Source organism: Haliaeetus albicilla, chromosome 13, assembly GCF_947461875.1.
Source record: "Haliaeetus albicilla chromosome 13, bHalAlb1.1, whole genome shotgun sequence".
Lineage (NCBI taxonomy): Eukaryota > Metazoa > Chordata > Aves > Accipitriformes > Accipitridae > Haliaeetus > Haliaeetus albicilla.
In genome coordinates, this window is record NC_091495.1 from 17,834,422 (window position 1) to 17,846,151 (window position 11,730).

The 11,730-nt window shown below is 39.0% G+C and overlaps 1 protein-coding gene and 1 long non-coding RNA gene across 2 annotated transcripts in view; one reads left to right on the forward strand and one right to left on the reverse strand.

Annotated features, from left to right (window-relative positions):
- EPAS1 (endothelial PAS domain protein 1) overlaps positions 1 to 11,730 on the forward strand; it is a 78,825-nt gene that overhangs the window by 64,674 nt on the left and 2,421 nt on the right. The window contains exons 8-15 of the mRNA XM_069800309.1: positions 4,685 to 4,832; positions 5,591 to 5,799; positions 6,123 to 6,310; positions 6,720 to 6,830; positions 8,525 to 9,009; positions 10,123 to 10,246; positions 10,332 to 10,449; positions 10,972 to 11,142. Of these exons, the coding sequence (XP_069656410.1) occupies positions 4,685 to 4,832; positions 5,591 to 5,799; positions 6,123 to 6,310; positions 6,720 to 6,830; positions 8,525 to 9,009; positions 10,123 to 10,246; positions 10,332 to 10,449; positions 10,972 to 11,142 (1,554 nt within the window). The remainder of the gene's footprint in view (positions 1 to 4,684; positions 4,833 to 5,590; positions 5,800 to 6,122; positions 6,311 to 6,719; positions 6,831 to 8,524; positions 9,010 to 10,122; positions 10,247 to 10,331; positions 10,450 to 10,971; positions 11,143 to 11,730) is intronic.
- The window catches only part of LOC138688603 (uncharacterized), a 43,648-nt gene continuing 41,336 nt past the window's right edge, over positions 9,419 to 11,730 (reverse strand). Inside the window, exon 2 of the long non-coding RNA XR_011327488.1 lies at positions 9,419 to 9,622. This is a non-coding gene — a long non-coding RNA (uncharacterized lncRNA). The remainder of the gene's footprint in view (positions 9,623 to 11,730) is intronic.

Genomic DNA, 11,730 nt, shown 5'->3' on the forward strand with positions numbered 1-11,730 from the left:
AATAGGAAGACCTTATTGCAGTGCATTTTTGAATGTCTGTCTTCTGCTACCAAATAACAACTATCTTCCTCACCCAAAATAAATGTGCAAGTAGACTTTCTAAAAGGGATATTCTTTATACAAATAATACATACTGCCAGGAACAGCTGCTTCTTGTTATTCTTATGCATATGTGAACTACCAGTTTTAGCTGGTTTTAACATAAAGTACCCAAATTATTCCAGGAGCAGAGATCAGATCCAAGATCTGCTACCTTTCTTCAGCAGGCCACACAATTATGCTTCCTCACTCTCTCACATAAGGTGTCTTTAAAATTATTGGATTTAAATCTTCAGTCTCTGTCCTTAGAGTTGGCACTATGGCTGGAGGCAGCACGGTGCACTAATGTAGAAATGACATTTCCCACCCATGGCTGTTACAGCCACTGAACTAGGGTATGGAAGAGTTCTCAGCAACGTATCACTAAAACATCTGCCGCTGCTCTTTTTATAAAAACAGAGCAAAGCTCCTAGACTGAAGTCCACAAGCTAAAAACATCCCCACCTTATAGTTACTCTGATCAAAGTCTCTGTCCTCAGGAGCAAGCCCATGACTTAGGTCATGTCTGTAGGAAATTGCCTACCAAATAGACGAATAGTATTCCTGTACTTCCCAGAGAAAAGTAGCAGCAAAGAATAACTGTCTGACCTTAAGGGGAAAAGGGAATATGCATTAGCTCCAATGGCAAGGATTCAGGACAGTTTTGAGCTGAAATGTTATTTGAAAGAATGTTTGGCAGTGATTAAAGTTGTGTGCTGTAAAACTGTTGGTATGAATCATCCCATTTCCAGAGCTGCTTAACAGAAAAAAAAGAAATTGAACCATACTGACAGAGAATTGTCTGGGAATGTATTTGTTAAAATTGTTTCTTAGGTAATGTGTTCATGTTTTTAATAGTGAAAAGGAATAAGTAATATTCATAGATAGGATGTCCATATCCTATGCTGGGTTATTGAGAGTCATCCTGAGAAATCAGGGGGGTATGCTGCACTGTTGCTTTTGAATCATGGAGTTGCATTTCTAAGAATGGGACAACACCAGGGAGGGAATGAAATGAGAGCTGGCAATCCCTTTGGTAACAGGAGAGAGAGAGAGAGCCCTTGTTGGTTATCCCTATCTAGTTAATTAAATGGGACCACTGACCTGGGACTTGTCCATGTAAAGGTTTCTGGAGAATTTCTAGTACCCATCTTGACCAGGCATTGGTTGAGGTTGCTCGTCACCCTAGCAATTCAATTCACCTCATGTAGTGCAGAGTGTGTGTCTACATGCCATTTGTGCCTACTGAAAAGGGCCGTGTCCTACAAACTTTTGCTGTTGGGCATGAGGACTGATCAAGATGCAGAGTGAAGGCAAAGGAAAGTCTAGAGGGGTGAGTTATACTAGCAAAAGTGCTCAAGACACTGTGCACTGGACAGGTCATAAATATTTAGGATCAATCCGTTCCATAGCGTTTATGATAGCACAGGATCAGCATGGATGGTCTTTACTGTTGGAAGCACAGGACCAAAATCTGTGCTGTGATAAATGCCATTGCCCACAACTAACCATCAGTTTACATCACCAGCAAATTTGATCCCTTTAATTTTTCTAAGATAAATACTTTCTGTGTCTTCTGGGACAGTCAGACTTCTTACTGACTCAGAGAACAACCACAAAGGCAAAGTGACAGCAAGCTGTGACTTGAGAAAACAAGCCCTCCAAATAGGAAATCCTTAGGTTTCATAATGTGTGCCACTGAGATGAAGTCTAATGCACAGGGTAACCAAGCAGGTATATAGCTTATACACAACTTCCTAGTTCTTCCTAGCACATAGCTGTACAGAAGTTATTGGTTCTTCCTGGCCGTGGTCATTTACACATGAAAATATCCACTTCAAAATTCATGTTCAGCACACTTGTATTTATTAAACAATAATTTTTATTAGAAATATGCTATGAGTAGAGTATATATTCATGCAATAATACAGTCATCAATTCTGACAGTGCCAACCATTTAGTGTTGTAAAGATGCATAGGAAATAGAGGAAGGAGACTGAAGTTTGAAGACAGAGAGGAAGAAAAACCTCAAATGAGTCTCTTGGATAGAAGCAGAACTCTTTCCCTTTTCTTCCTTCTAATTTAGTGAAAAATCACACTTATTGCAGTTTTACTGTACTGCAGGGTTGTTTTTTTTCTTGAGGTGAAATAACAACCTCACATTCAAGCAAGCCACAATAGTGTTTGTGTTCTTGGCTGGAACTATAGTCGCATATGGAGTACAAAAGTCTTAATTAGTCACCATCAAATGGAAGATTAGAGTGCATTTGGCAGTATTTAGCATACCCAGTTTTTCACGTTATGCAAGCAAGATGAAAATCTCTGTCTTGTTACGTAAATCTACACAAAAGATTAACTGTAGAGCTATACTTTCCAATTCAGCAATTAATAATCTATAATCGCTTCCATTTAGAGTCTGGTCTTGTTGCCATTAAAGCCAATGGGAATTTTGCTATTGACTTCAGTGGGGAGCTGAATATCACCATCTGGGACCTGCCACTTGGTAGTATGTAGCAGAAGTTTGACAAGCCTTCCAAGTGAATCATATTTCTCAAGTGTCTCTCAGCAATTAAAAAACAAATTTTGTGTTCAGTTAAATTCATCCCTGCCTTCCCCCTTTCTCCACCTAAAGATAAGGAATATAACTGGAGCCTATTTCATTGAGATGTTACTAGTTCTGTAAAGATACAGGTAAAGTATACTTTAAAAAAAAAAAAAGGGAAAAGTTCACTCTGAAGGCAGAACCTTAAATGTAGTGTTGATAACAAAGTCAGCAGTTACAAGCGTATTGGTAATTTATGACATTACCCCACGGAAGGATTCTGCTGTACTTTATTATATCAGAACATGACATGCTTTGAATAATAATAATAAAAAAGATTAAAGCAGTAAAAAGCTTCTTTGTAATGTAACAGACGCCTACACTGTGACTCTTATTGATGAGCTGATGATTAGGAAGCAGTGTAATTATGTTTCACAAGCAGAGCAGAACAGTCCAGTCACTAAAACACTTTGAAATGAAAGCCTTTTGATTTTGTTCCACTAGAAGTATTTAATCAATATAAGTAATGTTCTACTTTGTCTAAATAAATTAAATGAAGGATGATTAAATACTGCTAGGAAGAAAACAAACAAACTTCAGAGATAGAAGGATAAACACAGCAACAATTATCTGCAAAACAGTTGTTGCATTTCACAGGCCTGGATTTGTATGGTGGCGATATAGGAGAGACTGACAATAAATAGCTTCTGTTAATGGCCACATTCACAAGGAATTTTTCTGTACAAAGACTGTAGAATCAAGGTTCCAGCCTTACTGAGTCAAACTGCATTATTTTTAGGGCATTAATTTGATGGCATACTGTCTTCAGGTATAAAAGCTGTTTAAAAGGAAAGATTGGCAATGGGGTCAAAGGTTTAGTTGAGCCAGTTCCCACTTCTGCTACTCAGTGCAACTACCTCTGCTTACGAATACAAACTTCTATTAGTATGAGTACTGCTTGCATACTCCTGCCCTAATTTTATTGCCATTGATTGACAGTATTTTTCCTCAACTGACAACTGTGAATTGCATGACAATATTAATTGCTTTTAGGAAAGGGTTTACAGCAGACAGGACATCATAAAACTTTACATCTCGGAAGTCCAAAGCTCCATGCTGAAAACTCATTCTCTTCAAATATTACAAAACATTGCGGGGGTGGGGGGTGGGTGGGGATCGGCCCTTCAAACATCTAGATGACGCTTTAAACCTGAGTTGTACTATTGTCAGTATGTTGCTTGAGAAACACAGGCCAGTTAAAAAAAAAATTCTTTTTAGTTAAGTGAACTTTGTTTGATTTCTCACATGGGTCTTGGTTCCTTCTAGTCTGCTAATTTCAAGCTATTGCAGAGGAACAACACAGTTCAATCAGACAGAGGAATACAGTAGTTCAGTTTTATTTTTGTCCTAGGCAAAACAGTCCCATTTACTGTTCTTAATTTTGATACTTTTTTAAGAGTTATATTACTTCTTCAGCCTCTTAAGACCAATGCTGTGCTAGTGACACCACTTTATTTGTGGTGTTGGTATCGCCAGCTCCTAACTGTAAGGTATAAAAAGACATAGGTATAGATTTAAACTGTGAGATATTTTTAATTTTTTGTGAGTATAGCTTTTAAACCATGTGACTCTTGGGCTTATCCATCATCTAAACCAGAAAACTATTAGTTTCCTAAATAAATTCACTTTTCCACATATCAACTTGGGAGCCCAAACTGAGGCACTTCTAGAACAGGGACTCTCAAGAAACATGCAGTTAGCAGGCATTATTTTGGGTGCAGCTGGGATCTTATATTAAATGAAAAAAATTCCACACTCTGATCTGAATACTCAGACCATCTCAAGAATTCAAATTTCCAATCTTGAGTGGAAACATCAAATGAATGGCCCCTTTTATATTTAAAATGGCTGAATTTTCCCAAAGTTAAGTGTCCTTGCTAGCAAATGTCTTATGCAAAACTGCACTAATGAAAACTCAGAAGTGGGTTTATTTAAAACAAGTATTATATATTGTGCGTTCCTGTCCTGCTGCATTATTTATATCTCTCTGCCCCCTTTTCTCAGTGTGTACAAAAGGTCAAGTAGTGACAAGCCAGTACCGTATGCTTGCCAAGCATGGTGGATATGTATGGCTAGAGACTCAAGGGACGGTGATTTACAATACTCGCAACCTACAGCCTCAGTGTATCGTCTGTGTCAACTATGTGCTGAGGTAAGACAGAAAAACCACATATGGATTCATGTGCTGGAAGAAATGCAATAATCAGAGGAACTTTTGAAGGATCTATTTATTCAGTGTTGTTATTCTGAAATCAGTTTAGTCATGTTTGTTCAGTCTTGTTTACTGATGTTAGACATCAATGAAAAATGTGGCATGCCTGCTCTCATACATGCTGTTGAAATATGCCACAGCCTTTTTCTTCTGCAGAGTGGCTGCTGTGCAGATACAACAGAGTATAAAGCCTGCACTGATGATTTTATTGTGTAACATAACTGCTAATGTGCTCTGTTTTTCTAATGCTGTGACAGAGAGATAAAATTAAGTAGTAATTGTATCTTATGTTGCTAGGAGAAGCTGTTTACTGCCTCAAAAATCAGGACCAATCAGGAGTTTTGCCTATGTCTGGCAAAACTCAAGTATTTTTTGGTCCTAGATGGGCCCAAAAGAGGAAATACTTATTTGAGTGATAGTCTGGGTCGTTATAGCCTCAACTACATCCCTTTAAAAAGCAGAGCAACAAAGCCCCGAGTATTCCCACAGAAGTCCTGACAACACTCTCTGCGTCATCTGAGATGATGGTGCTCAGCAACGCTGGAACTGTGCCTCGCCTGTTGAGAGCCTGGCATGCGACCGAGAGAGGCCAAAACACTTGTACGGGTCCCAGCTTTAGACAGTTTGTACTGCCTACATTACCCGCATTTTTTTTTTTTTTTAGAGTGCAAAATGCCTAAAACCTATTTTCTTGTTAGTGAAATTGAGAAGAACGATGTTGTGTTCTCCATGGACCAAACGGAATCGCTCTTCAAGCCTCACCTGCTGGCGATGAGCACCGCCTATGAGAGTGGCATCTCTGGGTCAGAGAAGAGCGACTTCTTGTTTACTAAGTTAAAGGAGGAGCCAGAGGAACTTGCTCAGCTGGCACCAACACCCGGCGATGCCATTATTTCCCTGGATTTTGGTTAGTATTTGTATAAATAATTTTTGTGCAACAAAGAACCACATGTGAGTCTACATTTAGAAACTTAATAGACAAGTCTGGTTGCTCTGGGTACAAAGCGGGATTAATAGCTATAAGAGCCCACGTGCTCACACCAGTGGAAAATTTCTGTGAATGAGAGCAGAATTGGGCTTTCTTGCTGACTAAACAACATGCATTAAGTCTATGCCAACTTATTGTCATGGCAACTAGAAGCAGTGTTTACTTTTAATGAATAGCTGCAATTATATCATAACACACCACAAGCTAAAAGCATTCATTAATATTGTTAAAACTCCATCCAGGGACACAGAAGTTTGAGGAAGCCCCTGCCTTCACCAGTACTGTTTCGACACCAAACAAAGCATGGCCAGTGGAAGTAAAAAGCCACACTGCTCAAGGTGAAACACTGATGATACCATCCTTTACAATGCCTCAGATTGCACCTGGAAGCAGTACTCCAAGTGCAAGCAGCAACAGCAGCTGTTCCACGGTAAGAAGAGCTTTAAAAAAAAAAAAAAAAAGTATGTTATGTTTTACATGTAAGTCCCATCAATACATGTAGATGACGTTTTCATGTTAGCAGTCCAATCCAGTACATTCTCCAAGCGTGCCCATATATAAAAAAAGGTAAGAGTTTTTGTGGTATAACTATGTATTTTACTCAGAAAATATTTTGGGAGATGAGGGGGGTCATAATCTTGAAAAAATTCTTTTTTCTCAGTTCAGCTGGAATAAGTTCTTTTGATAGGCATCATGTCATTGCTTATTAACAAGGCCCAGTGTATCTATATCCCTCCAGTACTGCATACATCTTAAGTATAAATGGCATGATGCTAAGCCAATAGCATTAGCATCTGTTGTTGCATTGCTGCTTATAGCAAATTCGTATTTCTGTGCAGCCAAGCAGCCCAGGAGATTATTACAGTTCTATGGATGAAGATCTTAAGATAGAGGTGATTGAAAAACTTTTTGCCATGGACACAGAATCAAAAAGTCAGTGCACCTCCCAGGTAAGGAACTAATATCTCATCCAAAAGCCATAAAAATCAGTCCCCTCCTAGTAGGTAGTACAGATGCATGCTGTATGTGCAGATACTGTGATATAACATCCAAACGTGTATACACCAAAGCTTTGATGCACAATGCTAACAAAAACATGCACTTTAAAAAGCTGGGGTGTAAATTTCTAACCCTAACTCTCTGAAGCAAGTGCTTTATGGTGTCACCGTGCTGGCACTGCTAAGAAGAAAGAAGCAGGAGAGAGCTTTCAGAATTTGGAAGCTTCTGTAGACTGGATAAGGAATATAAGCAGCAGCAATTTTTTTTAAATCTGGTGTACTGACTAGTGAGTAAACATCCTTTCTAGAACAAAGTATAAATAAACTAATTCTGGCAAAATGAGGAAGGAATGCCCCTCATAGCACATATCTCCTTCAACTACAAAATGAAAACTGTCATTTTGGATATATTCTTCTTGTCTTACCTCTCGGAGGATTTCAGAGAGAGGTGACAATTACTTGCACATAAAGTAACATGGTCTCCATCTCCTGCATTCTAATCAGGGTGTAAGTGTGGAAATTCCCTCTATAAATAACTCTCTTAATCCTCCACTATTATAACATTACATCCGGTGAGCTAGTGAATAAGAGGTATAGGCCTGATGCAGCCCACCTAAGTTTAGATACTTAATTGAAATGCCTTTGTTAAAAGCTTATACTTCTTTATGGTTAAGAGAAAGGAACAGGCATTGCTGGCTGTCAGCTCAGCCCTTACACTCATCTCCTTCTATTAATCCTATGGAAAGTCTGGGGTGATTGGGACCCAAATGAGGTGCCTCAATTTGCCAGTGCAATTTGCAGAATTAGGTAGGTGATAGTCAATGTCCTGAAGAAATTTCATCTAAATCTGGACATAGAAACAGCAATGAAAGCAATAGAAAGAGTGGACAGATAGGAGGAAAATGTGTATCAGGATCAAACTCAGTGCAAGACTTCACATGTGCAAACTTCAGTTTTGTCAGATTCAGCATCTGCTTGCTCAGGTGTGTCCCACCACATCAGCAGCTTTGGTGGGAAAAATGAGCATTAGAAAAGTGCCCCTGTTATGATCTGGCTGGTGGGCCCATATCGATTTCCCTCTCTGTTCAGCTCTGGTAAAACACCAAGATAAATGAATTTAAATATGACTAGTCCTCCAAGGGAAAAAAAAATTACAGATTTAGGTGCAATAGTGCCCTTCCAACTACATATTTTAAAACTTTTGCATTTTTAGATGCATTTTTTTCATGTAGCTAGATTACAGGAAAGCTGTGTTTCTATTTTAGCATGAAAAACCCTGAGGTTCAACTACATGCCACATGTTGTAGAGTCTTGGCAGACAAGTTATTCAAAGTGTAATGGAACACAAGATCTACTTCAGATCACACTGATCTTGCAGGCTTCATGCAAGCTGCTTTAGCAATACTGCTTATCTGGGAGGGGTTTTTTTCTTCAGTTTGTTGTATTACTTTGCTGATGATGATATGATGAACATGTATGTTACAGAAATAAGACATTTTTAAATAGGAGCTGGCCAGTTTCACATAGGTAAATTTGGCATACAGTGATTTTTCAGCTTTGCATCTACTAGTATTGCATATCACACTAACTGCCACAACTACTATTAACTTCTAGTTTCTTTATGAACTTACTTTATTTTTGCACAGACTGACTTCAATGAACTGGACCTTGAAACCTTGGCTCCTTACATTCCTATGGACGGAGAGGATTTCCAGCTCAGCCCAATCTGCCAAGAAGAACGTCCTCTCTCTGAAAGTGCACAAAATACCCAGCAGAGTCTAAGTAGCATGAGTACCATCTTCCAACCCCTTGCTTCTGGTTCAGAGAGTCAGTTCCTCACAGAGAAATATTGCCCGCAGCTATCAAATAAAAACATTAACCCTGGTCATGGGTCCCTGTCATCAGTGTTCTTCAACAACATGAGTCGGTCATCTCTGCCACTGTACCATGACCAAGCCAGCACTCCCCTGTCTTCGATGGGAGGAATACCAAACACCCAGTGGCCACCTGATCCTCCATTAGAATATGTTCCTGCTAAATGGAGACTTATGGATAAATACTCAGGATCCCTATCAAGTTCCCCCTCAGGGCCACCAGTACATTCTCCAAGCATGCCCATATATAAAAAAAGGTAAGAGTTTTTGTGGTATAACTATGTATTATTTTACTCAGAAAATATTTTGGGAGATGAGGGGGGTCATAATCTTGAAAAAATTCTTTTTTCTCAGTTCAGCTGGAATAAGTTCTTTTGATAGGCATCAGACTGCACCTCTGGGGAAATTAGTGTGGTGCTCTCCTGGGGCAGTCAGTCTAGTGGAAGCAGACTGGGTGAGCTAATTTTTCATTGCCTGTAAGGGTGCATGAATGGATTTTCCTGCTGGTCAGGTAGAAATTACTCCAGTAATTCTGCAAAGCCTGCTTGACTTTCTGCAGTTTAAGAAAAGTACTGAAAAGGCTTACTGGTCCAGCAGTAAGCTGGGACCCATGCATACTTTCTTACCTTGCATATATTTTTTGCACAACAGAAAATAGAGGAGAGGGAGGGATGACAGTACATTTATTTTTGGCATATGTAAGTAAGATTTAAAATTATAGGCTTTTTTCTACAACCCTTCCTCACCTTGTTCACTTTTACACATGGGAACAGTATGTGATGAGATGTAGATCACAGGCTACAGTCCTAGAAGTTTCCTGTCATAGCTAGAAGCTTCTCTGTAGCTCTTGGGTCTTCATTGTTGGTCACGCTAAAACATTCAGGAAGTACATAAAGTAGCAAGGATCATTTTAAAACATGAAGCTGTGCAGTTTGCTTTCTGAGATTTCTTGTTGGCAGAAATACCAGTGTCTGAATATGCATCTGGAAGGAAAGGGTTTGTCCCCAAACAGCAACCTGTGTGTTCATATTTTGTAGGCAAAGCAAAGGGACAGGTGTGGCTCTCAAAATCCTATCCTTAAAAAATTGCATGACTTTCTTTTCCACAGCATTTTTATGTCTGCCTGGAGATCCCTAGAGGCTGTTTATGCTAGACTATCATTAGTCTTTGATCCCAAAAGTCAGAAGTTTCCAAAGCTTGTGGGATGACTAACAAAAAGAAATAAAAACATCTGACATTTGAGGTCTGTCCACTGTCATGTGTCAAAGAACACCTTAAATGTCTTTAAATGAAAGAAGAATCTGCATATGTGAACAAGATGGTTTAGAATTGCCTCCCTGCTCACTTACCCAGAGACGTTTTCTCCACAGGCCCCTGGATGCTTTTGGGCAACGAGGCATAGATGTAAGCCCGGCAAGAATTGCTCTGTCTAACAGTTTGAAACTGAAGCGACAACTGGATTACGAAGAACAAGCGTTGCAACAGCTGAGTGGGGTAATCATAAGAAATGCATCCCCTTCACAACTTTGGACTCACCATGGTCAGTAGTGTATTTATTTTGCTTTTCTTCACATTCTAGGGAGATCCATCTGTCATTAACCCTTCTCACCTAATGTGGAAGAGAATGAAATTTCTCAAAGGGGAAAACTGTTCCTTGGTTACAGAAAAGAAGTCTCTCAGCACAAGTGTTCTTACTGGTAAGAGAAAAGAAAGTGGTTTTGCAATGTTTTGTATCGAAACACAATTTTAAGACAGGTTGAATAGAAACAAAGACTCTTTCAAAAGGAAATGTAAATAAGCTCTGTAAATATTAGACTAAGAGAAAGTTAAAGATCAGGTTATATCACTAAGAGCTGAACAATTTAAGATACATTTGATAACTACCAGGTAGATGGTTTCATGTATGTTCACATCCTTGCTTTGGAGGTAACAGAGATCAGCTTAATGGAGATGGGTTTACTTCATGCTGATCCAAGGTGCAGGCATCTCAGAGCTAAAAAGGATACTTTCTCTCTACAACACTGTTTCCTTACACAAGCATATCCTGGGTGCAATACTACTTCTAGAGCTAGTGCAGTTTCTGGACTTCCTTTGTGACAAGATGTAGGTATGCTATGTGACCACCATGACGAGGATTGCTTTGCTTTGAATTAGTATTATCTACTATAGTTATTACACTGGCTTAATTTAACTTTTTTTTCTGCTGCTATGTGAAACAGATGAATTTGTCTGCAACTTGAGAGGTCTGAGCCAACCAATGAATCAACTGCAGCAGCAACCACCCACCTGTGGCAGTCTTGGTGAGAATTTGAAAGCAGGAGCGTTTCCCCCTCCATTTTACAGTTCCCGTTATCAGGACTATACTGCCCAGCCAGCTCATAAAGCATCGGGTAAGAGCTGTCAAATACCAAAACTGCAAAATATTGGTATTTAGTTCCAATACTGATTCCATGAAAGAAAACACTTTAAAAAAAAAAAGGGGGGGGGGGGTAGGCTAAGAACCAAATATGTATTGTTTCATAGAATGAAAAATTAATTCTCTTGTTTAGTGTGAAACTTTTAATGTCTACATTTGTAATATATGAGGAAAAAAATTTTGCCCTTCATTTCAATTAAACTTAATACCTTTTTACCTTGGAGGTCCAGCCAACCTCCATCCATACACTTGTCTTGTGATGGAATTGATTAAATTGTACTAAACAGCTTGGGAGGTTTGTAAGTTAAGAGTCTTAACGCATACCTTCTTAAAGGTTAATTAATTAAAGGAGACATATGTATGTCCCTTTTAATATATAAGGGGAGTGGGTGTTAATTTATAAACTGTGTTGTTTACTACCGCTTTCCTCATCTGCACTAATATCATTTTTCTCGGAACAATCTAAATTGGGGGTGGATGTGAAAAACTGCCCATGTCCATGTGACATGCTTGCAACAGTTTAAGGCAGAGCAATGTGTAGGTTTGCTCTGAAACCTGTAAT